Genomic DNA, 25,235 nt, shown 5'->3' on the forward strand with positions numbered 1-25,235 from the left:
TATTGACTGAATTTCTCAAGGGTATAATATGGTTCAAATCGGAGTTTATTGAAAGTTCCTCTTCCTAATGGTTGCTCCCAAATTTTTCTTTCTATCATGAAAATGCTCCCTATAGTGCTAAGGCACTCCTTGCATGTGATTAAAAGTGGTAAATCTGTTTTGGTAATGATCATAATTGGAGGGGCAAAGGAAACATTTGGGGAATTATTTCCCAATGTTGAAGGCAACATATCCTTTGAATGAGGCCTGGACGGATAGCTATTGGAATTTTAATAATATCAAAAATAAGCTCAGGAATGACATAGATGATTTCTGTAATAAGTAACAACATTGAAATAGAGAGAGACCTCACAGATTAGAACTCAAAGTGCTAAGCATGAGAAATAGAGATTGCTCTAGAACACGGGTTGCCCAACTAAAATAAAAAATCTTCGCTTGGAAACTTCTTCATTTTGTTTGCCCAATGGATCTTTTAAGAAGAAGAAGAGATTTGATCCTAGCCTCTAGATGTCCTTTATGTTAAAGGTGTTGAAGAGGGCATTATTTCCCCACCTGTCTATCAATTGCAAGTTCTCCCAATCTATTTGTGCATTTTTTTTGTAATTTCTATAGCAGCAATGTTCTACGGAGCGGTTCAATCTCTTTTGTCATTTCTTGGTGCCGTTTGTTGCATTTGGTCAGAAGAAGGGTTCCATGGATTATTGTGTGGTTCCTTTGGTTTGCAAGAAACCATGCCACATTTTAGGGGTCTTGTTGATCGATGAGAATGGTTGCATTGAAGGCAGCACATCTGATCCATGAGTTTGCAACACTATATCAACACATGATTGGTTGGTTGGTTCAAGTTAAATATTGATGGGTCTAGTTTGGGCAACCTAGGAGTGGATGGACAAAGCTAGAATAATCAAGCCGTGCAACATCTATATAACTTCACAAAGTTTAGAGTTCTTGAAGGTTTGATGTTGATTGAGCTGGAGGGAAGGAAGATCTTGATTGAATCTGTGTCAAAGCTCCTTGAGAAAGCTAGTTTTATGTGATAATAGGGGTTCCAATTTCCTCGAGGAAGAACAAAGCCTAGATTTCCACAGAAATAATTCCACACCTTAATTTCTAGAAAAATTTAGCGCAGTTCATAAAAATATATGATGTTGCAGAGTTTCTTCTTCATTCCTTAAAAAAGGACATTGGGATCCAAATGAGAACCTCTTCTTTTCCTGAACTAATCAACAGGAACAACCTAATACAAATTTGCTTGATCTTTGTTGGACAATTCAGCCTCCAAAACCAAGTTACATTTATCATTTTTAGGGCCAGCAACGCGAATAACTCTCCAAGCTGAAGATTTAGAGAAACACCTGTTTGAATTCGGAATCCAATTTCCCCATTGTATTTCTTTCTATCAAAGAAATCTTGGTTTACTTAATTAGCAAAAGAAACGAAAAAAAAAAACTGTGGTATTTTTTCACTGGTAGGGATGGTAGTGAAATTATGAAGAAATAGAAGCCAAGCTTAGATGGGGGGAAAATATGATAATTACACTTGGATTCAAAGACGGCAATCATGTGTTAATTAACGAGATGAATTTGAGGTCCCTTGGAAATATATTTATGTTAGAATACATGATGCAATATAATACGGTACAAGAGATAAACTGAATCATATTATAATATGGTACATTAGGAAGGCAAGATCTAGGTATTGGAAACAATCATATTTCAACAGAGATCTAGAAAATTTTTGTATCTCATTTCTTATTGGCAGTGGGTCTAGATGTGGACTATCATCGAGTGGGACCAAACGCATCTTCCAAGTGAACTTAGTGTTATTTTTTAGCATATTCAATGTCTCCATAATCATTTGCAAACCATTTTTTATTAAGAGTCATGATTTTCTGACTCCCCCTCTGACATACTCCTCTCTACTCTCGTGACATGGCATGTACATAGAATCATAGATTTTTTTTCCTTGGGGGTGTGCAGTTGTGTATCCCAGGAAAAAAAATCTAGAATGTTGATAATCTGACTTAGGCATGTGGCAACTCAATCAATTTACTTGACGTGACAGGCTTGGGAACTGTAGACGTGCTCTCCTCGAGATACATAACTATGGTTCCCCATAAAAAGGTGCAGTTTTGTATCCCAAGGAGAGCACATCTACGATTTCTAAACCTGTCACATCAGGTAAGTCGATTGAGTATGCCACATGCCTAAGTCAGATTATCACAACTCAAAAATCTATGTTTCTATGCACATGCCATGTCAGGAGAGTAGAGGAGGAATCAGGTTATCATTATTCTTTTATTAATGAAGGAAGGCCCCAATCTAGAATAGAGAATTGTTGTTTCAAAATTTATGTGCTAAGCTGATGAAATGACACCACGTGTATTAAAAAAACAAGTAAAATTAGCACTTAAACTACTCCGAAATTTTCTCCTGAATTTTTTCTCAACTAACCAATCATTTTTTTTAATACGATTGGTTCGTTGGCTTAGCACATAAATTTCAAAACGGCAAATCTTTGTTCAAGCTTTCCTAAAAAGAACAAGCTGTTAGACTTAATATTGCAAATCATTTTGTTATATAATTACGAGAATGCCATTGCAAATTCCATTTCAGTACAATCTATATTCATTTTCATCAAAAACCTAAGTTCAATTACAAAAAATTCAAATGTATCAGGATTAATTTTAAAAAATCCCATATCCATTTGTGTAAGATACTATTTTTTTTTAAGCAGAGAAAACCCCTAGTTTACAATGGCCAAAATGACTAAGCCAGTCTAAAATATTGCTTTTAATGAGGTATCTCATGCCTTGTCATACTATACTAAATATCGCACTTGTATCTTTAATGTAGTGAGCTTTGGTACCTAAGAAAATTTCAAAAAAATAACTATAAACTCTGTTAAAATCCTCATTAGCAATTCATCACCTTCCATGCCTCTCTCTTCTCAATAATTGTTCAGACTTCCATATATTTCTTTCTAGTTTAACTTCATGTCTTCAAGAGAGGACGCCATGACTAGGGATTTTATAAGATACCTTGGGGAGACGGAGCTCACTCTCGTTACTCCAAACCCAGCTTTTGCTTCTCCCCATCAATTATCACTTGAACTAACGCTTTCAACCAGCAGCAGCTATCATCAGCCTATTCAGACTCAACAGGTATCAGAAATTCCATACGTGAAACCCATCGAATCCAAGCCACTTTTGAGCAACTATTCTAATGTGAACTTGGATCCAATTGATGGAAGATTGATATCGCAAACTCCTAATGATGACTCAGAATCAACGCTTACATGTTCTGATTTTAAGGCGACAAGGCATTTACTTGACGTGAAGAATGATGATGAGGATGAGGTGACCTCACCAGCGCTGGACTTAAGCTTGAAACTCCCTTGCAACTGATTGAAAAGATCGTTGTTTTTCTTTCAGTCTATAAAGCTATTTTGGACTGTTTGGTTTCCTTGGCATGATAGGAGGTGTTTAAGAGACAATGAGAAAATAGTTTCTTTGATTTACTTCTTGAATAAATTATCGATGGATGAGTGTTTGGTTTCAATATGGTATTTGTAATGGGATTTTATGAGTTTTGAACTTTACTTTGATGGTGTAAAAAAAAATCGCATTTAATATCCACTTATTTTAACGTGATTTGGTCGAGCGGATTTCAAGAGCTTTGAGGTGACACAGAATTTACTACAATTCTCACAATTCTGACGTGGACATGCATACATATCCGTAGGTGGTTTTTACTCGTATCGACAAGATACACATCTATTGTTATGTGCATATCCCACATCAGATTTGTGAGAATCCCAGTAATTTTTTTTTTTTTTTTTTTTTTTTTTGTCATTTCAGCATTTTCCTTTCAAATATGCATTTGTGGGAGAAGCAAATACCGTCGAACTGGTTTACGTGAAATGACTAAAATAACCTTTGTCAAATTAAAATATTACAAAAACTATCCTCTTTCTTGTACCATCTTCTTCGACCAAAGCTACTCATCATTTTCAATAAACCCTAAAACCAGCAAGCACTTGTGACCATTCGAGTTCAACCTTTGATCAATGGCAACCATCATCGTTGTCGACTTCATTCAACTGCTGGTCTCACATCAACTCCAATCGACTTCAAAAATACAGGTATTTTTAATGAAAAACAACTGACATTTCATGGGTTTTTGGTCAATTGATGTTTTGTGGATTTATAAATTGATGAAAAATATGAAATCTTGTGGTTTTATCGTTCGATTTATGGCAAAAAATCAGAAATTTGTATTTAAATAGTTCGATTGATGAAAATCTGACATTTCATGGGTTTTTGGTCGATTGAACCTTGTGGGTATATAATTGATGAAGAAAACCAAAATTCTGTGGTTCTATAGTTCAATTGATGGCAAAAAAATAATCTAACATGTGTATTTAATATAGTTCGATTGATGAAAATCTGAAATTTCAAGGGTTTTTGGTCGACTGAACCTCGTGAGTTTATAATTGATGAAGAAAACCGAAATTTTGAGATTTAATAATTCAATTCATGGCAAAAAAAAATTCTGAAATTTGTATTTCATATAGTTCGATTGATGAAATTCTGAAATTTCATAGGTTTCTGGTCGGCCAAACCTTGTGGGTTTATAATTGATGAAGAAAACCAAAAATATTTGTGGTCTTATAGTTCAATTGATGGCAAAAAAAATGTGATAATTGTATTTATATAGTTCGATTGACGAAGAAATCTTGTGGTTTATGGTCGACCAAACCTTGTGGGTTTATAAATTGATGAAAAAAATCTGAAATCTTGTGGGCTTATAGTTCTATTGATGAATAAATCTAAAATCTTGTGTATAGTTATATTGATGAATAAATTTGAAATTTTCATGGGTTTATGGTCGACCAATCCTTGCGGGTTTATAAATTGATGAAATATTTGAAATCTTGTGGTTTTAATAATTCTATTGATGAATAAATCTGAATTTTTCATGGGTTTATAATCAACTAGACCTTGTGGGTTTATAAATTGATGAAAAAATGATGTTAAAATGCAATTATACTATATGGATAATTATACCAGCGTCTCTTATGATATTGAGACTAATATATTAAATGCAATTGAGGAGTGGTGGGATGAGTGATTAGAGGTATATTTCGGATATGCATTTGTTGGATGCATATTTTTCATGTTTTTATTTATTTCAGTTCTACTTATTATATTAACTATAATTATTATGTTTAAATGATATTAGAATATAAATGAGATGTTATGTGGATATGTTATGTATATGAGATATTATGTAGATGTTGATTATGTATTATGCAAGTATTTTCTTTATTAAAAAAATTCATATGTCCATTTTTTAGAGAAAATGTTGTCGAATTTTGATAAAATTTATAAATTTATTTAAATTAAAATAAATTTGTAATATAAATTTATTTTATTTATTTATTTATTTATTTATTTATTTATTTATTTATTAATTAGGGTATTCTGATCATTTTACTAGAATCTAGTAGCTGTATCAAACAATAATTACCAAATTCTGGTAAACAGCACAACACTTTTACAAAACTCTATCAAACAAGTTTTTTAATGATCTAACTTTTTACAACTATTTTTAGTCATAGAATCTGACAGCAAAAATTGGCATTATTATCAAACGCCTTTGTGTTTTTCTTAATTATAATCACTACTGAAAATTTTGATGGGCCAAAGCTCACAAATTTCACAATCTATGACCATTGAAATTTTTTATGCTCTCTAATTTGATAGCTTAGAGTCATCAAATTTCTCTCATTCTTCGTTAATTTAATGATTTTGATCCATCCAAAAAAAAGCTGACATCTTGGACCGTCAAATATAGATTATTTGACCTTTTTTTTTTTTTTTTTTTTTAAAGGAAAGCAAGTTTGGTAGATCCGTCAAATCTCCAAAATGGATTCCTCTATCTCAATTAACTATTACTATTGAGCAAAGAAAAAAAAAAGGCCATGGATTGTGAGACACGTGTGGTGAAGCTGAATAATCCCAACTACTCTTTTTTCTTCTTTTTTGTGGAATAATATTTTTCTCTTGCTTTTGTGGTCTGATCAAGTAAATATATGATGCTCAAATGTGTCCCGTGGGTTATCTTATTGGGAAATCTGGATTTTCAAAGAATAGGGCTATCTTTGAAGAAGCTGAAGAAATTAAAGTCACCAACATCCCGCCCTAAATCAGTGTTGGGTTCGGTTCTGTTTGGAGTCATATTCTAGTTTTGAGAAAGCATAGGTTCATATCTATTGCTTGGTTACAGACCACTGTTCCTTTTTTTATGGGTAAGCCGTACTTGATCCCACGACCTCAGATTTGCTTTGAGCCCAATGGTTCAGACCACTGTTGGGTACTTGGGTTGGATAAAAATAAAATTAAGGGTGTCCAAAAGAGATCAATAAATTAAGTTTTTAAAAAATTGTGATATAATTTTAAAATATTTATCTAAAATGTTAAATTATAGTTTAAAAAGTTAACACTAAATAACGAGTAAAAAAGCATCTGCAGTTGCTGTGATTCTCACATTTCTGACATAAAGGTGCATACATAATGGTAATCGTAGATGCTTTTTACTCACATGTTGAGGAAATATGTCTATGTCTGCACCCCACGTCGATTCGAGAGAATCGCAGTAAATCCCAATATCACCCCAGCACAACTTGTTTATAAGATAGAAATATTTATTTATTTCTCTTTTTTGGGTTATAAAGCTAAGCTTACTTCAAGATCGGAATAAATTATTTGTTTACGTAAATACTTTTTTAGAATTAACTGGTAAATTTCACGTAAATATTTTAAAATCATATCTGATTACGAGAAAATATGAATACTTGTATCGGCTTTTGTACTTTCACATAAAATATTGGAACTCCTACTCAGGCATTATTTGGGATGTTAAGCCTTCTGAGTAAATTCTCTGTTAAGAGTACATTGTATGTAATTAATTTTGAAATCCTTGAAGTTTAAATAAAAGGATTCCATATATGGCATTCCAGAAGAAACTTCTTACCATCCAAATTGTAGAGAAGAAGGATTTCTTTATGATGTCAAGCTGATTGATATGTTTGAGATCGAACAATGACCATTTATTCCTTCAATGTGAGTTTGATAGCTGGGTATGGAGAAATCTACTCTTCATCAATTTGAAACTCAAAATGGAGAGTATGTAGGGCATTACTGATTTTCTACAGCATTGAGGCTAAACAATATCTTCTTCTCATCAATGATCAAGAAAGCTTTTTTGTACAATAGTTTATCGTTACATACACCGTAGAGCAAATATGTGCTTGCCTCGTTTCATCCCTAAAGAAAACCCTATAAGCAATAAGGCTATGTTTGGATTAAGATAAGTGGAGAGGAGAAACTCAATAAGAGAAGATAAGAGAGAACAGAAATTCAATTTCTCTCCACCGTGTTTGGATTGACAAAAGAGTTGGAATTTAAAAAATATATTTTTTAAAAAGATTTCTCTCCTCTTCTCTCCACTTTTGAAGAGAAACAAAACTCACATTTTTTTCTTCTCTCCAATTCTTTTCTCTTCTCTCCCCCAATTAACAATGCAAACAAGAGAAATGGAGAGAAACTCATTTATTTTCTCTTCTCTTCTCTTCTCTCCATTTCTCTCAATCCAAACACAACCTAAGAGAGGGGATCTACATACCTCCATTGAAAATTTGGTGTTAATTAGATTAAGATTTGCAACAAAAGTGTATATATATATATATGGGAAGTTTTCGGAGGCCCTAAAGAGAGCCAAGCATTGTGCCAAAGGCAGTCGTTGAGTGAACTGCAATCTTCTTTGTGTTAGTTGACCTAAGCCACGATATTGCTGCTGGGGTGGGGATCAACCTCCAAACCATATGTGGGGCAAATTAATGCCTCAAAACAGTAGAGTCAATTTCACCCATACACACCCGACCATTTGTGTCGTGGTTCATCTTCTTCACTGTAATCATTAATGTATCGGGAGCAGATATACCACAAAGAGAACATCTGGTAACCCCCGTTTTCCTTCTGCTTCCCATTCTTTTTTAATAAATTTCAGGATTTTATATCATCAAACCTGATAATACAAACCAACTCAAGGAAGAAAAATAATACCAACAAAACTAATAACCAAAGCTAAAATTCTTATGCGTTTTAGTCCAAAAGTACATGACACCATTTGAATCATCCTCCTCAAAAATTCTTTTGTGTTCCTCTTTTTCCAAATACAACAACAAATTGCAAATTGTAACAAACTAAAGAATAGTCTTAAACCAAGGAAAGCATGGTCCAGTACATAAATTAGGGAGAACTGAAACAAGATAATTAATGTTTTTTGACAAGAGATGATTGACATTTTTTTTTTTATAAATATAAATTTCATTAAAGGAGAAGAAGATTGACATTTTCACCACAAGCAATTAGGTTTTTTTGATAGATAAGAAAGCGAAGGTGTGGTTTTGACCATGACGCATTTTATTTGACAACAGCAAGATACATATGCCATTTCAAAATGAGATGAACGTAATACAAGAGATTACTTTTGACAAAAATCCAAAAATAAAAATAAAATGTAAATTTGAGCAGAGTAAGTACCAAATAAATTATCCAAAGACAATAACCGATCCATAAAAACATGGTCCCAGTAAAACTAGAAGACAAATACACCTGCCTGCACTTCCACATCACCCAACCTATGATATGATAAGAGGAACTAAAAGAGAAACCAGATATGGAACCGATTCCCTTGCCAAAAAATGACTAATAATACTTTGAAACTGTGGTTACCTGTAAGATGATTAATCGCCAATCAGCAACTGTGCCTCATTTGCAAAGGAGGCATCTGGAATTTTCAACTAAAAGGCTTCCCACTCACTTGCACAAAGTCAAGGATATTGCTGGCCTGACAAATGCTCACAGCTGAGATACAATTCACTTGGCCAATCTCAGAATCTATCACTGATGAAATCGGATGTTGATGCTATGTTTAAAGAGTATTTCCATATGTCAATTGTTTCTTCATTCAATGCCCAGGTTCAAATGAGCACCTAGGGCTTTTACAGAACCTGCACAATATGAGAAATAAATATAGATTTCCAGAATAAAAAAACACTTGTACATCTAATAAAAACAGTCATTTGTATACTCTTCAGTCTTTTGTCTAATGTGGCATTTCAGAAATGAACAGAAGGCATGGTGTTAAAATCATCAAAAGATGGACAAAAAGAAACCATGACCTTCTCCGTTTGGCTCAAATCAACGTAACTATCGGTTGAAAAAAGTGTGAAATAACCTGACATTGGGCATACACCAGAATTCAGTTCTACAATTTCAATTATCTAATCTTTTCTTAGCAAAAGATTATGATTTAGAAGCTGTGAATTCCTGACTGGCTGAAACAATCTGAAGTGGTTATCATCCAATTTGGAACCAATGTATTGGAGGCTTAACCCTTGAGCTGGCCTTCAAGGAGGCTATCATGAAACACCTTGAGACTTTGAGAAAAGGCCATTACTCAAAGAGGTGCTGAAAAAGCTTACACCTTAGTATGCTCACCTCTTTTTAGTGCCTCTTAGATTAAGCATATGCCATATAGGGGAATGCTTAGCAACAAAAAAATGCCTTTTGGGAAGATGTGCCGTATTTCTTTTATCACTCCATTTGTATAATATCATTAACTAATAGTTTTATAATTATAATGTTGTCCATGTTATCACATGCAATTTACATATCAATCTCTGGCTCTTCTTTCCTCTAGTTTGTGTTTTGTCCTTATTTCTACTTTCTCTAAGTTGAACCTACTCCTTTACATCTTCTAGTATTAGTATAGTGTTTAGCTATTTTTAGTTAAGAGTAATTGTTACAATAAAAAATGTTGTGTTTTGTTTGATGGATTAAAACTTCAAAAGTTGGAAAGTATGAATCAATAGATGTGGTACAATTTAGTTTGATTTTGAGTTTAGTATTTGAATATGGAGATTAAACTTTTGAATGTGAGTTAATCAATTATCATAATTCTTTTTCATTAGAATTTTAACAATTTATCTATTTTTATTTAATAATTATGTATCTATTAAAAAAAAGAAGGGGGGATGCATGTTAGGCTTATGCTTCAAGAATTTGGCTAGTGAAAACCTCATCTCAAGTACACCAAAAATTCATGCATTCAGGTATCCTAAAAAAATTAAAATTAAAAACTCCATGCATTCATCAGATTTGCTCCCTCACCAATTTCATTGCAGGTCTTCAAACTGTGACAACAAAATATATGTCTGCATGTTTGTGTATGTACTATAAAATTAATATACTATTTTTCGGTGCATATGGTACTGCCCAACAGTTAACTCACACAATTGTAATTTGGTTGCTAGAGCGTCTAATCTTCCAGGTAACACAACAACTAAGCAGATGGAAAAGATTTACAGAGTAAGGTGATGCTGAGAGTTCAGACAAACAGCGTGAACAGTTAAGAAGAGAGACAGCAGAGAATCAAGAAAAATAAAGATTAAAGGACTGAACCCCACTTTCTTTTGTTGATAAGTAAAAAATAAAAAATTAAATGACAGAACCCCCACTTACCATGTTGAATTTCAAAAGGGGGCCTCAAGTGATTCATCCCAAACGTCTGCACTTCCATTGGAAGCATCTTCACCATCTTCTTCCATCGAAAGCCTAATATATTCTCTATGTGCAAAGCGATCCCACTCTGTCAAAGTAGGATCTTCACGTTCCTGCTCGCAATGCAGTACCAAAGAGGTTGTCAGTAACCCTATCATATAAGCACTCCACTCCCTAACTACCGAGTGTAGATCAAAGGTGCACACATACCTGACGAATAATAAATGGATCACGTGTTTCAAAAGCCATGAACTTATTTAGATTGAAAAGGATATTGAAAACATTTCCTGAAAGTTTGCATCCCTTTAAGTCACGTAGTGTAAAATAGCTCTCTCTCTGCAAGCCAACTTTTAGTGTTACATGCAGTGAAGTCATCTCTAACTACAATAAAAGAAAGAAAAACTGACAGGACTATGTATAAATGCCTAGGGTATGACCTCTGGTCCAATCATGTCAACCATCTGGCATAAAATATCCTCAAAGAGCACAGGTTCTTGGGCCATGCATTCCATGCGATGTAACTGCTCCTCATAAAAATATTGCATTTCATTTCTTGTAACCACTCCATTTCCATCCAAATCTATACACTTGAACCTGAAATATGCACTTAGATGAGATAAATTTTGTACGTACCACATATGATATAACAAAACTTCGATGAGACAAATTACATATAACATAAGGAAACTAAGGAAAATTCAATTGAGATGGTTCAGTCAATTGCAACGAAGGCCCATTATATCTCTCGATGAAGACAGTGCAAGTTGAAAATTTCTAAAAGAGAAAGAGGAAGACCAAAAAAAGGGAATGATGATAAATGGAATAAAATCTCCATCTGATTAAGTACATGTGTGTTAGACCACACACCAAGATACTTTCTCAAACCTACGAATTTCTTAAATATTTTGTTTTCAAAATTATTGTATATTATTTATATGATTTTATTGTATGTCACTTATCCGAAGAACTCTTTAGAAATTATATACTGAATGTGAACTAAAGATATCAAAATAAAATGCATTCATCAATACATACAATCCAATACGGATGTCTCAAAATATCGGACTTGCGAAGTTAATGTGTTTGATACTTAGTGTTAGTGGTGACCATTGTTTTCAAATGACTTGGAGTTATTGCCTTGAGGCATATCTCAAGGTGAATCTCTCAAAAAAGGCCTTAAGGATTTCAGGAACGACCACTTTTCCCCAAAGGTTTAGGTAGGCACATATCGTTTTAGCACCTTTTAACCAAGGCACACACCATACATAAGGATCTATTATATGTCTTTTCTTCTCTGTGTTTTGTATTGTAATAGTTCTTTCTAAAGTTGACCCTTTTACAATAATTAATTTGCATAAAGATGCCTAACTACATATATTATATCTTTTCTGTGACCCCAATCTTTATAAGCCCTAGGTGATTTGCAGCTCCAATAATGTCTGCCTCTTCTTCTTCTTCCTCCACTATTTTTTATATTTCTTCCCTATTTCTATTTCCCTCTCTATGCCGAATCTACTCCTCCATTTCTTTTTAATCTTACAATGGTGTTTATTTAGTTGGAGTGGTTGTTACACTTTTAAGTGTTGCTGTTTTTTTTTTGAGGAATTAAAGATAAAGATCTTACATCCTTTTGTTTGAAAGTGGATAAAGATCAACCCATGAAATTCAAGAAGACCATAGCAACAGTTCAATAATGAGAAGAAGAAGAAGAATAGCAATATACCAATACTCAAGACTAGGCTCAGATGATTTATCCTCCTCCGAAAGCATGAAGTAAACAAAATCTTCATAGCCCATCTTCCCTTCCATCTTGCTAGTAAACTTCCTTGGAATCTGAGATGGATTAAGACAAGGAATTAAAAATCCAGCACGTAATATTTTTCTTTGACTACAAAGAAGTTGGTTTATTCTGAAGAGCATTAACAGTGGATGACAAACACAAACCTGTGAAAAAATTCTATCCACGATCCTGTAGGTAAGAGCATGGTTACCATATCTGATAAGGTTCTCTTTATCGATCAAGAAATCATGATCCGTGTCCAACTCCCAAAACTTGCAATATATCACATAGAAGTGTTCATACGAGAAGTACCTGTACAAAAATAAAAGAGAATTGATTCATGTTCCATCAAATATTACAGTGGGTACCAGTCTTTACCAATTGACAAGTGCTTCTTCCTGCCATGTCAATCTAAATCTATTAAATATAATGGTTGATTTCCAATAGACAGCTTCCAATAGACACCTCTCTGGAAAAGGGAAATGAGCTACCTTGCAATATAAGGGCTCTTAATGAGGTAAGAGCTTGGGCTATGTGATCAAATGGTAAGCAAAATGTAAGAATGATATCCATTTGTGGGAGAACCTATAACATAAATTGGTTAACCTTACTCCAGTCAAAGTGACTCTTAATGAGCACTTGGTACATTAGAAAACAAGCTGGTGTGAGAGAAGTACCAAAAAGAAGAAAACCCAAACTTACATGCCTTGTGCATCACATATCTTGGAACACTTTTTCTAAGAAAATACTTAAAAGAGTTTTTAGGTGGTAAACCTACCTCAATACTTTGTTAATGTCCTCTTCCTCATCTGCGTGCTGCATTGCAGCGATTACATTTCCACGTTTCAGCTCCCTCAGTGTAAGACGGCCATTTCCTGATCTATTCACATAGTAAAATATTCTGTATATGACAGTTTCCGCTGGTCGATCACAACAGAAGTGTAATTTATAATGTATCAGTGCTAGCAAATTACATGCTTAATAGTATGGGAAAGAAGACTTTATCACTAGACTAAACAAGTTTCAGAGACCCATATAAAAAGTATACTAAGAAAAGCAATGCAAGGTCCAGGTGCTATACTGTACGCAGAATATTCCATGGTTCATCAAAGGCGCAAGGGCCCCTAAAATCACATGCTAGTGTCATTGATTACTTGTGTCATGGAGAAATAGAGGAAGAGGAATATAAATTACAGCTTAGTACTTCAATCCAAAGAATGCGCCAACAAATGAGGTAAAAGTTCAATATCTTAGAGATAAGCTGAAAATATATTGAAGTAACTTGGCAAAAATAAAGTTACAGTTGAAGAAATAAAAAACTACTGAGTTTTCTAGTGAGAGAGTTATTCATAATTCCTACAGTAAAACCATAATAATAAACAGGGAGCACTACTTGCAAGCAGCTTATTACAAATGAAGAAGAATTTCAGCTAGATCAGTGATCCAGATGATATCGAATAGCTTCAAAGGGAAAAACACCATAAAATTTGGAAATATACCACCAAAAGTTAGCCAAAGAAAATATGATGAAGCATGCATCCATAAATTACATGCATATTTAGTATGATCGTTCTTTTCCTAACTATGTGGTCTACCCTGCCCATTGGGCAAAAATGGTCACATTTCCTCAATCCAGAAAACTCAGCGGCACATTGACCAAAAGGCTCAGAGCAAGGTTTGAAAATCTGTATCATATCAACCAAGTCTCGGCCAAGCCGTCTCAATTTCAATGGAGACCATCACAGGACATTGAATGTTTCAGGATTGACTTGGATTATCTAGGTCTTTCTCCCATCCAAGACAATGACTTGAGATGAGATTTTACACCGTGGCTCAGAGAGTGTTTTATCATCTTGAGATATACAACAATATTGAATGTCATATGGACCAGGGAGATTGTTTTATCTCGAGTCATCCAATTATTAGAGAAATTTCCGACTTGATGCATGATGATGCAACTAGCCTAGAATGCTGACTTTGAGATCGACTCATGACAAATCTAGGCCATGGGCCTAATGTCCCATAACAAGTTCTAAAATAAAAAAATTTGATCAACAATGTCAATTTTCCTTCCATTTCTTTTAAATCAATATATTATTAATGAAGGTAAACTCTGATAAAGAACCCAATGTAAATTAGACATACCCCAATCTAGGGTGCTAAGACTAACATGTTTTGAAGATGGCCCCAATCTTGTCGTTGCTAAAGAGCCCACCATACGACCCAATAAAATAAGCAACTTCCATGTGATGGCCTTCGTTATTCCCAGTTCTCGCCAACATAAGTTCTTTGCCATGAATATCTGGTTTGGCTCATTTAGGGTGAGAAGAGGTACTTTCTGGCTTGTTTGATTAAAGCTTCCACAAAAAGCATCATATCAACAGCATATTGGATACATCACATCCAATGCAATACCCACTTCACAGCTAGCAACATTCCACCCAAATTTCCTTTGAAGCAGACAATTGATAGACACAAAAGTTTCATTAAGTAGAGGAAAAGGGGAGGTTGAGGGTGACCTCCTAGATACAAGCACGACATAGATGGATTTTTTTTTTTTTTGAAAAGTGCGACATAGATGGATTTACCTGGACCCTTGCACAAAAAATCCCATCCAAAGAGGAATTCCTCAAAGAACATCCCCTTACAACCGGAAAAAAAAAATAGACACGAAATGCTAATGATAACTTCCTGAAAGACTGCACCTTCCCAACAGTTCCTCTCCTTCCAAATACCCTAGCACGCAGCAAATGGAAACAGCATCTAAAGGATCCTTTCCCTATAGCCAAGAAGTCCTTCCTATAACAATTATTGAATAAAGACAGAACAGAGCAGGGAAAACCCTAATATATCTGGAATAAAGAAAGAAACTGCACCCCCCCCCCCTTCAAATTTTTATTCAAACTCGCAGACCAGATGAAGAAGACTAACTTGGAGGGACCTTTGGGCCCCAAACAACAGTGGATGGAAACTCCACAAAACAAGACAACGGCACAGCAGCTAGGAAATGATAGAAAAATTTGACCAAGAACACATTATCCCTAGAGCGGTACCATACCCCTCAATCCTCCTCTGTTGGATAGATGGGAATGTTGAAATTTGGCAATTGAGGCTAGCGATAGAATGGACCTCCCAATCGTTGAAGTTTATTCTAAAGCTAAAAGTCCAAGAATTCCCACCCCCAACTCGACCCATGAAGTTTTGAATGAGCATTTTTTTTTCCCATGGAAGAGAGGATGAATTGCAAAATTGAACATAAAAAAGGTGAAGTATCATACCAACAATCCTCCCAGAACCAAACTATACTCCTTATGCCAAATCAGGAAAGCAATCCTCCTGCGACGCTCAAACTGAATTCTAACTATCCTTTCCACACTCAACGTCCAAGAGAAAAACTCACTTCCCACAACACCACATGGAAGCCCTGACTGAAAGTACAGAGGAGAATTTTGTCTCTCACAAGGTTAGTACTCAATTGAGAACCTTTTGACTATTATTATTCCCATCTTACATGATAATAAGCACCACTCACTGGGGTCACTATTTATTTCTTCTTTCATTTGGGTATGCAGTTTTATGAGCCAATAAGAAAAATATTCCCATAGTTTACCATCATTACATCATAGAAAATGGCCAACTGACTAAGAACATACCATATCTTTCCTGGAACTCAGGTGTGCTCTGTAAGAATTCCAAGCCCGGATGAGTTGCCAAAAGTTCTCGAAGAACTGGTTTGAAGTCATCCTGCATCCAAATTGAACAGATGAAATTATACAGATGGAAAGAAGTAATACCAAGCAACAGACCTGCAATCACTTTTTGGAAAGACAACAGCTTATTTTGGTAAGTGACTTTAGTGCCGAACCACATCTATGTCCAAGCAAATCATATCTACAAAGGAATGTTGGGAGAACAGGCATCACAGATTTTGGAGAAGAAGAAGACAGACCTGAGTGAGGTATTTGCGTTCTGATTGCTTTAAAATTGTAAATATTTGGGTTGCTATGTCCATTGTCAACATCTTGCTATTGATCCAATAATCAACGAATGCATTCCTGCAAATGAATTTCAAGGAAGCATAATCAGCATTACTAGTATTTCTTTTTTTCTTTGTTTTAGATAAGTAGCACTACTAGTATTTCTAAGGAAGCAATATCATTCAGTAGCATTATTTAAACTAATGCTTCAATCAATCATCAACTCCTGAAAAGTGATTTCATTTGTTTCTAGTGCAGCTTATTAGCAGTGTTGTCATGTGCGACCATGTATATACAATTTTTTAAACAAATATCACATATACGATGCTAACATATGCAGAATTATAGCCATTAGGCATATATGTGATGCCATATGTTCCTACTGTCAGAAATTTAAATTTTGGAGTTAGGATACAGATTTATTTTTTATCTTTTATTTTTTTTATTTTTTTATTTATTTTATTTTTTTATTATTTTTTTTTTTTGGGGGGGGGGGGAGGGGGGTGTGCATGTTGCTTTAAACCACTCTTTTGGCTATAAATAAGGCACTCCCACCCTCCATACTTCCTTTACAAAAAATGATTAATATATTTTCCATATTCTTACTCTCACAATTACAAGATGAGGACGAAATACAAGAGGAAGATGAATAACCATTGGAAGTAGATGAAGTATAAGTAAAGATCAGATGATGAAGAAACGGAAGAGGATGATTCAGATGAAGATGGAATGGGAATGGAAATGGAAGTGTTGATGATGATAGCAAAGGTGGCAGTCCCAATGGAGATGTTCCATAATAGATCAAAGACGGCTGTCTGGAATACCATACTGGCAAAAATTACCAGTATTAAAGATTGTAACTTGTAACATATTACTTATATTAATTAAATTTGACTTTTTTCCAATTTCTTGTTTTGAAATATAATATATACCAGAGTTCGCCCGTGCCTATGGCACGAGCATCCTCTTTGGGGTTAAGAGGGTAAAAATGGAAAAATAATTAAATTGGAGGGGTATTAGGTATTATCAAGCAAGGCGGCAGTAAAGAGATGCTTATAGAGGAATCATTATGTACATCATAAAATAATCTACCCAAGTTGTTACTTTATTCTTTCTAGCAGCACAATGGTTAATAAGTACATGAATGATACAAATGTCTTTCATTATTTTTGTTCAGAATGGTCCAAAAAAAAGTGAAGAAACAAGAAACCTCTATATGAAAATAAAAATACTAAACACAAATAGCACGCAAGGTGCAACAAAATCCTACTATGATTCTTCACTAAGAATTGAACTGGAGAACAGATAATCCTAGAGCCAATATGCACACATGATAAGCCACTAAAAGAATAAAAAGCCTTCCATGATGCTAATCAACAAAATTGTTAGCGGCACAATGATTACTATTGTACAAAAATTGTAATAAGTACTTGTTGCCTTGGTTATGTTATTCATAATGAGAAATAAGAGAGGATGTTTTCCAGAGAACTAGAGATGGATGGTTAACAAGGAGGTGCACTCTAGAGTTCTATGTGACTGAAGCAACACTATCAAATTAATATATATATATATATATATATATATATAATAAGACACAACGGTAGACCCCACTCCTTTGTCTCAATCTTTTTTTTGTTTTTATCGATAAAGATAATTTTATTAATAAAAGCTAAATGAGGGGGGTCGAGACAACCAACCCAAAACAAAGAAAAGACACAAAGCAAAAAGATTTACAACAGCCCAACGGAACCAACAAATTACTCTCGCGACAAGGAGCAAACCCTATCCCACCTCACAACACAATCTTCAAAAAACACCCATTTAAACTCCTTATAAAGTTTGCTCCAAGAAAACATGAATCCAAAATGAAGAGGATTAATCCATCCAATGTAAACACTTTCCCCTCAAAAATGCATCGATTGTGCCATTTCCAAATACCCCAGCAAATAGCGAATGGAGCCAAGAATCAAAGAATCCGCGTCGAGGACAAGAATGATCCTTCCCACGTCAGCCAAGATTCCAAAGCCTTGGTTGATCTGGGGAAACAGCCTACTAGACCCAACAGCGTTAAGAAATGCGACCAAATGTTAAGAGCATATCTCAAGGGCACGATGCTTACCTTTATTCTCTTTTCTCTTCTTCCACTTTCCAAGGATACCCCCAACTTTATTGCATTTCATTTTCTACCCCTTCATTCCTAAATACCCCTTCAACTTCAAATACTCCCCCAATTTTATTATATTTTCTCTTTTACAATCGTAATCCCAAAGAAGATATGGTGGACCCCACTCCCTTTATCCCTTCACATAAAGAAGGGTTGGTATTTAATCTTGATACAAATTTCAAGGAAAACTTTATTTTCTTTTCTCATCTTTGCTTCCAAGAGTATCCCAAATTTATTGCCTTTCCTCTTCTACCCTTTCTTCTTCTCCCCTTTTTCAATAATACCCCTCTAACTTTATTATCTATCATCTTCTCCCCCTTTTTAATAATACTCCTCCAACTTTATCATTTTTCCTCTTTTATACCCCTAACCCCAAAGAGGATGGCCATGCCCATAAGTATTGTCACCAAGTCGGGGTTCGAGTATAAGTTGGCAAGGGAAAAAGTCGAAAAAAAAATCGAAATAGTGTCAGAACAACATATTTTTTTTCTACTAAGTGGAGTTATCATTTATATCATCAAATCCTATTTTAAATCATAAGAATAAATCGTACAAGAAAAAATTAGAGTTCTATTCTGATTTCTAACTTTTGATTTCGATTTTAGTTTTAGAAGGTTATGTTTATTTAAACATAGCCCTTTAATTTTGTATTAAATTCTAAAAATAATCATGTAATGTTAAATTAACTATGAAAAAACCCTCCAAGAATTGGACGATTAAATCACAAAGTTTGTTTAAAACGCGATTTTTTCAAAACTTCGCAATTTATTCGTGATTTAATCAACAACCTATAAAACCACGATTTAAACACGACTTTTTGAAAAATTCGGCGACCTTGGTGACTATCGTCGTAAACACGAGCAAACTCTAGTATATATATAAAAGACAACATTGACCAACTATGATTTATGAAGATGAATTTTGGGCAATCAAAAAAGTATATGTTTGTAGATTGAGCATACGAGCAATGAGAAAACTGAGATGAATGAGTGGAAAAACTAAGCTAGATTAAATTAGAAATGAACGCATCTGTAAAAATGTAGAAGTAGCCCCACTAGGTGTTAAACTTAGGGAAAGTCAATTGGGATGGCTTAGTCATGTGCAACATAGGCTGATAATAGCTCCAATTAGAAGAAATGTTCAAGTTCAAGGTTTTAAAAGAGCAAGAAGACCAAAAAGGATGTGGATTGAAGTAGTGAGAATGAATAAATATACACTTAGGTTAATAGAAGACTTGGCTTTAGACAAAAATGAATAAAGGAAGAATTCATTCAACCGACTCCAAATTCTTGGGATAAGGCTTTGATGATGATGACACTTATAAAGGACAAAAACATAGAACACAAAATACCTCTACATGAAAGTAAAATACACAAATTACAGGCACAACCAACTCCTATTTTGATACTTCAGTAGGAATTCAACTGGACAATAGCCAAAACTGGAGCCAATATGTGCACACAAGACGCTATTTTAAGGTATAAAAAAACTCTGACATAATGCTAATCAACAAAAGTAGCAAATCTGTGCCAAAAAAAAAAAAATGAAGCAATGGAACTGACAAATAATTATTTTCTAAAATCTTATACTTTCTCTTGAAAAAAAAATTGAAAAGATGATTTTAACTCAAGATCCCATGGATTTATAACTTTCAACAAAAACAGGAATTCCATACCTTGTCACAATCCCAATGCAGTCAACGTCAATCTTTCTGAAAAGAGTACTTGAGAAAAATGATGGTAGTCTGCAAATTTCCTTTGTAACTGTTTTAAATTCTGGAATTAAAAAGAAGAAAATAACCAATTATCAGAAAGGGGAAAAAGATGAAAAACCTTCCAAACTTACAACGCTGCACTAAGTTAAAAAATAATAATAATAATAATAACAATAATAATCATGATAGACATTGGATGTATCTCACCATGAACTTGTAGTCCATCCAAGTGGCCAAAGAAAAGATGATCAGTTCTTGCCAAACATTGCTCTTTCAGTTCATTAGGAGGCGGACGACCATTTTGGAAGTAGAACTGCAAACATTTTAAGTGCTTTATCAAAATCCATTTCCACATACAATATCATAAGAAAACAATTCATGAGAGTATAAGCACAACTCAAGAAAGAATTCCCAAGTTAAAAATCTATACAAAAGAATTTACAAGGTACTAATACAGATTATCAAAAGGTGTCAACTTGGTAAGTTGGCAAAGTCTGTGGCTGCTATTTCCACATAAGGGTCAAAACCTCACCTTCACCCTTATATCTATCAAAAGAGGGACAGAAAAGCTTAATCATTACAAGTTAGTACCTGAGGTATCACTTCTCTTACTGGCTCACTAACTAATTTCAACGGTGAACCTAAAACAGAAGGTCCAGTCCCTTGACGTTTCACAATACGTGGGGAACCAGATGCACTTCTTGGTGAAAGTGGAGGTGCACCTCCAGCAGGAAACATGGAAGGTAATGAATTGCTTGTAGAAGCATTTGCACTACTAGAACTCCCAGGGAAATTCAAGGGAACACCTGCCTTTGCATCATCAAGTAAAGATTTTACCTGCATGGATGTTAAACTGTGAGACATTTCTAAGATATGTATTTCAGACAATTTCAGGCGTTTCATGAATTGATAACACTTACAGAGAAGGAAACATTCCAGACATCTTAACATATGTTTCAAGTCCAGACCTCACAGCACTTACAAATTTCAGGGTTTGATTAAGGCAATATGGTAAAAATACTTTGTCGTATTTTTCTGAATTGCAAGGGGCAATATTTCAACTGTACAAATTGTAAAAACCATGGCTTCCAGGTAGAAATGAATATATGAAATGATGCAAACCACAGAAATTGTACAAGCCCCATTTTAATAAATTTGTAATTGTTAACATACAGGAAACTTGTAGGGAAATTGGTTTTCAGGTAGTTACAGGGGAAAAAACATGAAACTATCATTTAAATTGATTAAGCCAAGAAAAAAAATTTACATAAAATATACTATGATATTGTAATATTGACCCTTCTTATACATGGAAGGAGAGCAAAAAAAACAAACAATTATGATATACTTTGTGATAAGGCTTCAATGAAAATAATAATGAAATATATAGTCCGTCTAAGGAAACCCCGTTTTTCTCTCAACATCTTTCTTTGACTACAAATAATCCATGGTCCAATGAGCTAATTTTTTGGGCATTTATAGCAACTGAAAAAATAGATGGTGTCGAAGTAGAGAGAGAGAGAGAGAGAGGGCGACGGAGAGAGAGATTCAATTTCTACAACTCGAGTGAGCAATACAAGGGGGTTTGGCTCATTTCAATGTTGGTGTTCTTTTACGACAAAAGAGTGAATAAGAACCGGATTCACTTTGGGTTTAAGTGGATCTAGTTAACTACAAAAGGTACAGCATTTATTTTATCAATCCAATTATGCACAAAAACAAGTGGCTCAACTCGCCTCAAGTCAATTAGACAAGAATCTTAAAAGCAAATGCCATGTCAACTAGCTTTTTAACCATAGATTTTTTTTTAAATCCGAGGAAGATGTTGGATGTAGAAAAAGGAAGTAAAAAAGAAGGTATAACAGAATTCCCGGTTTTCCTAGACATGGAAAAGATGTCCCGCCTGCCTGCACACATACAAACTAACCTAGGGCATGACTTTCCCCACATATTACAAAGGATTTTATCGTCCATTTTTTTTAATAGGTATAATGGTGGCGGGGTTTTTATCTTAGGTCTGTGGTATTACCACTCACAAACTTTGCCAAGTTATCACCTTCATTTTTTTTCCTTATTAAAGAGTGAAATGGGTGACATCCACAGCCAAAACAAGATGTAACCAATTCAATGTAACTGAATCAAGAAGAAATCCGTAGCAGACCAATCAAAAACCAAGAAGGCACACCTGAGTGACCACCATATCCAAGATGACACATGTTCATGTTGTTTCCATTTCATTAAATGGGCCCCATATGCCTCAATAACACTATATTAGTTTGTGAGGTACCAAGTTACCAACCACTGAGGTTTAATCTAGATTAGACACCCTCAAGACTAGTTCTTCAGCAATACTTGCTAATCGTTGCCATGGGATAATAACCTTATTTCTTAAGGGAAAATTAGCACAAAGCTTCTTTAGATACTACGCAAATCCCCCCCCCCCCCACCACCACCACTTTTATAATATAAAAAATAAAAATATAAAAAAAGAAGAAAAACAAATCAATGACACTTTAAACCTCTTGGTTTGATTCGGAAAACACGTTTTCACATTATAAAATGGAATAAATTGATTAATGTATGCTATTGCGATTCATTTGTCTCCTGATAAAAACTATATTAATTGTTGACACAAGGAAAATCTAGTTCATTATATCCATAAATTTGTTGATTTGGTTACAAGATCATTCAATTCCAGAATTCCACATTCTTTGAAATTGAAAGGGAATCTTCCACAAGTATCCATAATTTTCACATTCATTGAGAACGCAATATACCAGGCAAAAACGAATAACGAATCCAAATGTTGGAAAAAAAAATTAGGTTAAATGTAACAAAACATAAACCAAGAACACATCGCAGAAGAAAACTGATGCAAATAAAATCCAAGATGACAAAAGGGTGTGAAGGAAAATACCAGTCGGCCGGTTTCTCGAAGCGAAAGCCATTGAGAGTACAGCTCCTCAGCAATGTAAGGGTTTGATTTAAGTGCCAAAGGAGATACCTCTGGAAGCTGAATCAATTCTAGGTCAATAGAAGCAACATCCCCAGAAACTTCCATATCCATTGAAACCAGATTCTGTGTCTCATACACACCAGAAACTTAATCGAAATACCTTTCAAAAAAAAAAAACTTAATCGAAACCCTAGATCTTACCACCCTCTATTATATATCCAACCCTACAACGAAACCAAAACCAACTCTCCAACTCTGAATCTGTGACAGAAAAAATAACTAAAAATCAACGTTACTTCAGCAAATTCGCACCATTTTCATCACTGATAATATAATTTCTTTAACAATGTCTCAAATTCCAATCAGAAAAAGGAAACCCTAGATTTCCAGCACTGGAGCTCGGAGAAAGGCTAGATCTTCAAAGGTTTGAAAAATCTATCCTCGAGGGTTTCATAGATCAAATCGACCTTTAAATCCTCCAGTTGAACACCAGAGACGATGAGAGAGAAACAGAGAAAGAAATGCCCATCGACGAACAACTGAAACTGCCTAAGATGAGTCAGACCCCTACGTATCTTCGTATGATATACGTATGTTGTATTTAATTATAATACTTCCATAAATGGAAAAAATACCTCCTTTGACACACTTTTTGGGTCCATTTACTTTCAAGAACTTCTTGGGCCACCACTTCAAGGCCACCATAATTCAGCTTGATCTGGGATCATTTATTTATTTTATTTTTTACATAAGTGCTGATAATCTGACTTAGGCACATGGCGGCTCAATCGACTATATCTAACATGACAAGCTCGAGAATTGTAGATGTGCTCTCCTTGAGATAAAAAAAATATATGGTTACCCATAAAAAAAAAGGTGCAGTTTTGTACCCCGATGAGAGCACATCTATGATTTTCGAATCGTCAAGTAAGTTGATTGAATATGCCACGTGCCTAATTCATAGTCACAACTTTTCTATATTTTTCAAGGTTGATTTATATTCCCTGGATTTGGGCTTCTCTCGAGTATTTATGACTTCTTTTTAGCTTTCTCTTTTCTGATGACGAGGTGTCCGAACCCATGGATCTGATTAGCAAGCGTGAGGCAACTAACTTCTTACAACACCATATCTCCCCCCATACATGAAATATCCTCACAAACCACATATAAAATCGGGATTAATCCATGAGGGTGATCAACGAGAGAATTTGAACTCAAAACCTATTTATTTTTGGAGAGATACAACAAAAATTATTTTAGAGTTAGTTAATGTGGAAATTTAAGTCCAAAATAATTATTAACATGCCTTGACAATCAAATTTATGATGATTTTCATTATGATACGCCTCCTTTTTAAACCCACCGATAATTATTTTCATAGGTTATCTTTTTCTTTAATTCCCTTCGTGTCCATTTTGTTTGTGCTTTCATTCGCATACTTATTTTTATGGACGTGGACTAGTTATTTCAAAAGTCACTCCTTTAGGGACTCGATGTTGACTTCAATATCAAATGATACAAATCCAATTAATACACCACTAATACTTACATGTAAGTGATGTGAAAAGATAAAATCCATATATATTTGGGAATTATTGCGGGTTATGATATGATTTAACTTATTTCAAATATTTGAGATAAGATTCTTATAGTTGTTTGGTCAAGAATTAGCAATCGAGGTAATGTTTGGTATGGTCCACCGATAGCTACGCCATAGGTAGGTCAGTGGAGTGGACAAAAAAAAGAAAGAAAAGTGACCCATGACACGATGACATAAAGGTTTCCACGAAGGGACCCAAAAAAAACTTTGACTTTTAATGGATGATTTCAAATTATTGGATTTAATACTCAAAACAACATATGTAGAAACCATTGTCTTTATGATCTCTCCAATAAGCACTTAAAAGCAAGGCTGGTATGCCCTTTTACGCTCTTCACATTGTAATATCACCCAAAGCATTGATCTCTTGCCATGAATTCTGGTTCAATAATAATAATAATAAAAGAACCGATA

At 34.5% G+C, this 25,235-nt stretch overlaps 1 protein-coding gene across 1 annotated transcript; it reads right to left on the reverse strand.

Annotated features, from left to right (window-relative positions):
- Positions 1 to 8,449: 8,449 nt before the first annotated feature.
- LOC147403381 (serine/threonine protein phosphatase 2A regulatory subunit B''beta-like) lies at positions 8,450 to 23,762 on the reverse strand. Its single transcript, XM_086438948.1, has 13 exons — positions 23,183 to 23,762; positions 20,857 to 21,102; positions 20,473 to 20,578; positions 20,227 to 20,326; positions 16,360 to 16,465; positions 16,064 to 16,154; positions 13,189 to 13,330; positions 12,575 to 12,722; positions 12,354 to 12,463; positions 11,068 to 11,224; positions 10,841 to 10,966; positions 10,592 to 10,743; positions 8,450 to 9,078 (listed from the first exon to the last, which is right to left on the reverse strand). The coding sequence occupies exons 1-12, from the start codon at positions 23,330 to 23,332 to the stop codon at positions 10,603 to 10,605; spliced, it is 1,623 nt and encodes a 540-aa protein (XP_086295074.1). The 5' UTR covers positions 23,333 to 23,762; the 3' UTR covers positions 8,450 to 9,078; positions 10,592 to 10,602.
- Positions 23,763 to 25,235: the final 1,473 nt, after the last annotated feature.

The sequence above is a fragment of the Akebia trifoliata genome, chromosome 4 (genome assembly GCF_017979445.1).
Source record: "Akebia trifoliata isolate Shusen 1 chromosome 4, ASM1797944v1, whole genome shotgun sequence".
Lineage (NCBI taxonomy): Eukaryota > Viridiplantae > Streptophyta > Magnoliopsida > Ranunculales > Lardizabalaceae > Akebia > Akebia trifoliata.

Coding starts and splice junctions, on each gene's coding strand:
- LOC147403381 (XM_086438948.1), bottom strand. CDS start 23,332: ATGGATATGGAAGTTTCTGGGGATGTTGCTTCTATTGACCTAGAATTG. Junction 13,331..16,063: donor TGAGTTCCAGGAAAGATATG/GTATGTTCTTAG, acceptor GTGATCGACCAG/CGGAAACTGTCATATACAGA. Junction 10,967..11,067: donor TTGACATGATTGGACCAGAG/GTCATACCCTAG, acceptor GTTGGCTTGCAG/AGAGAGAGCTATTTTACACT.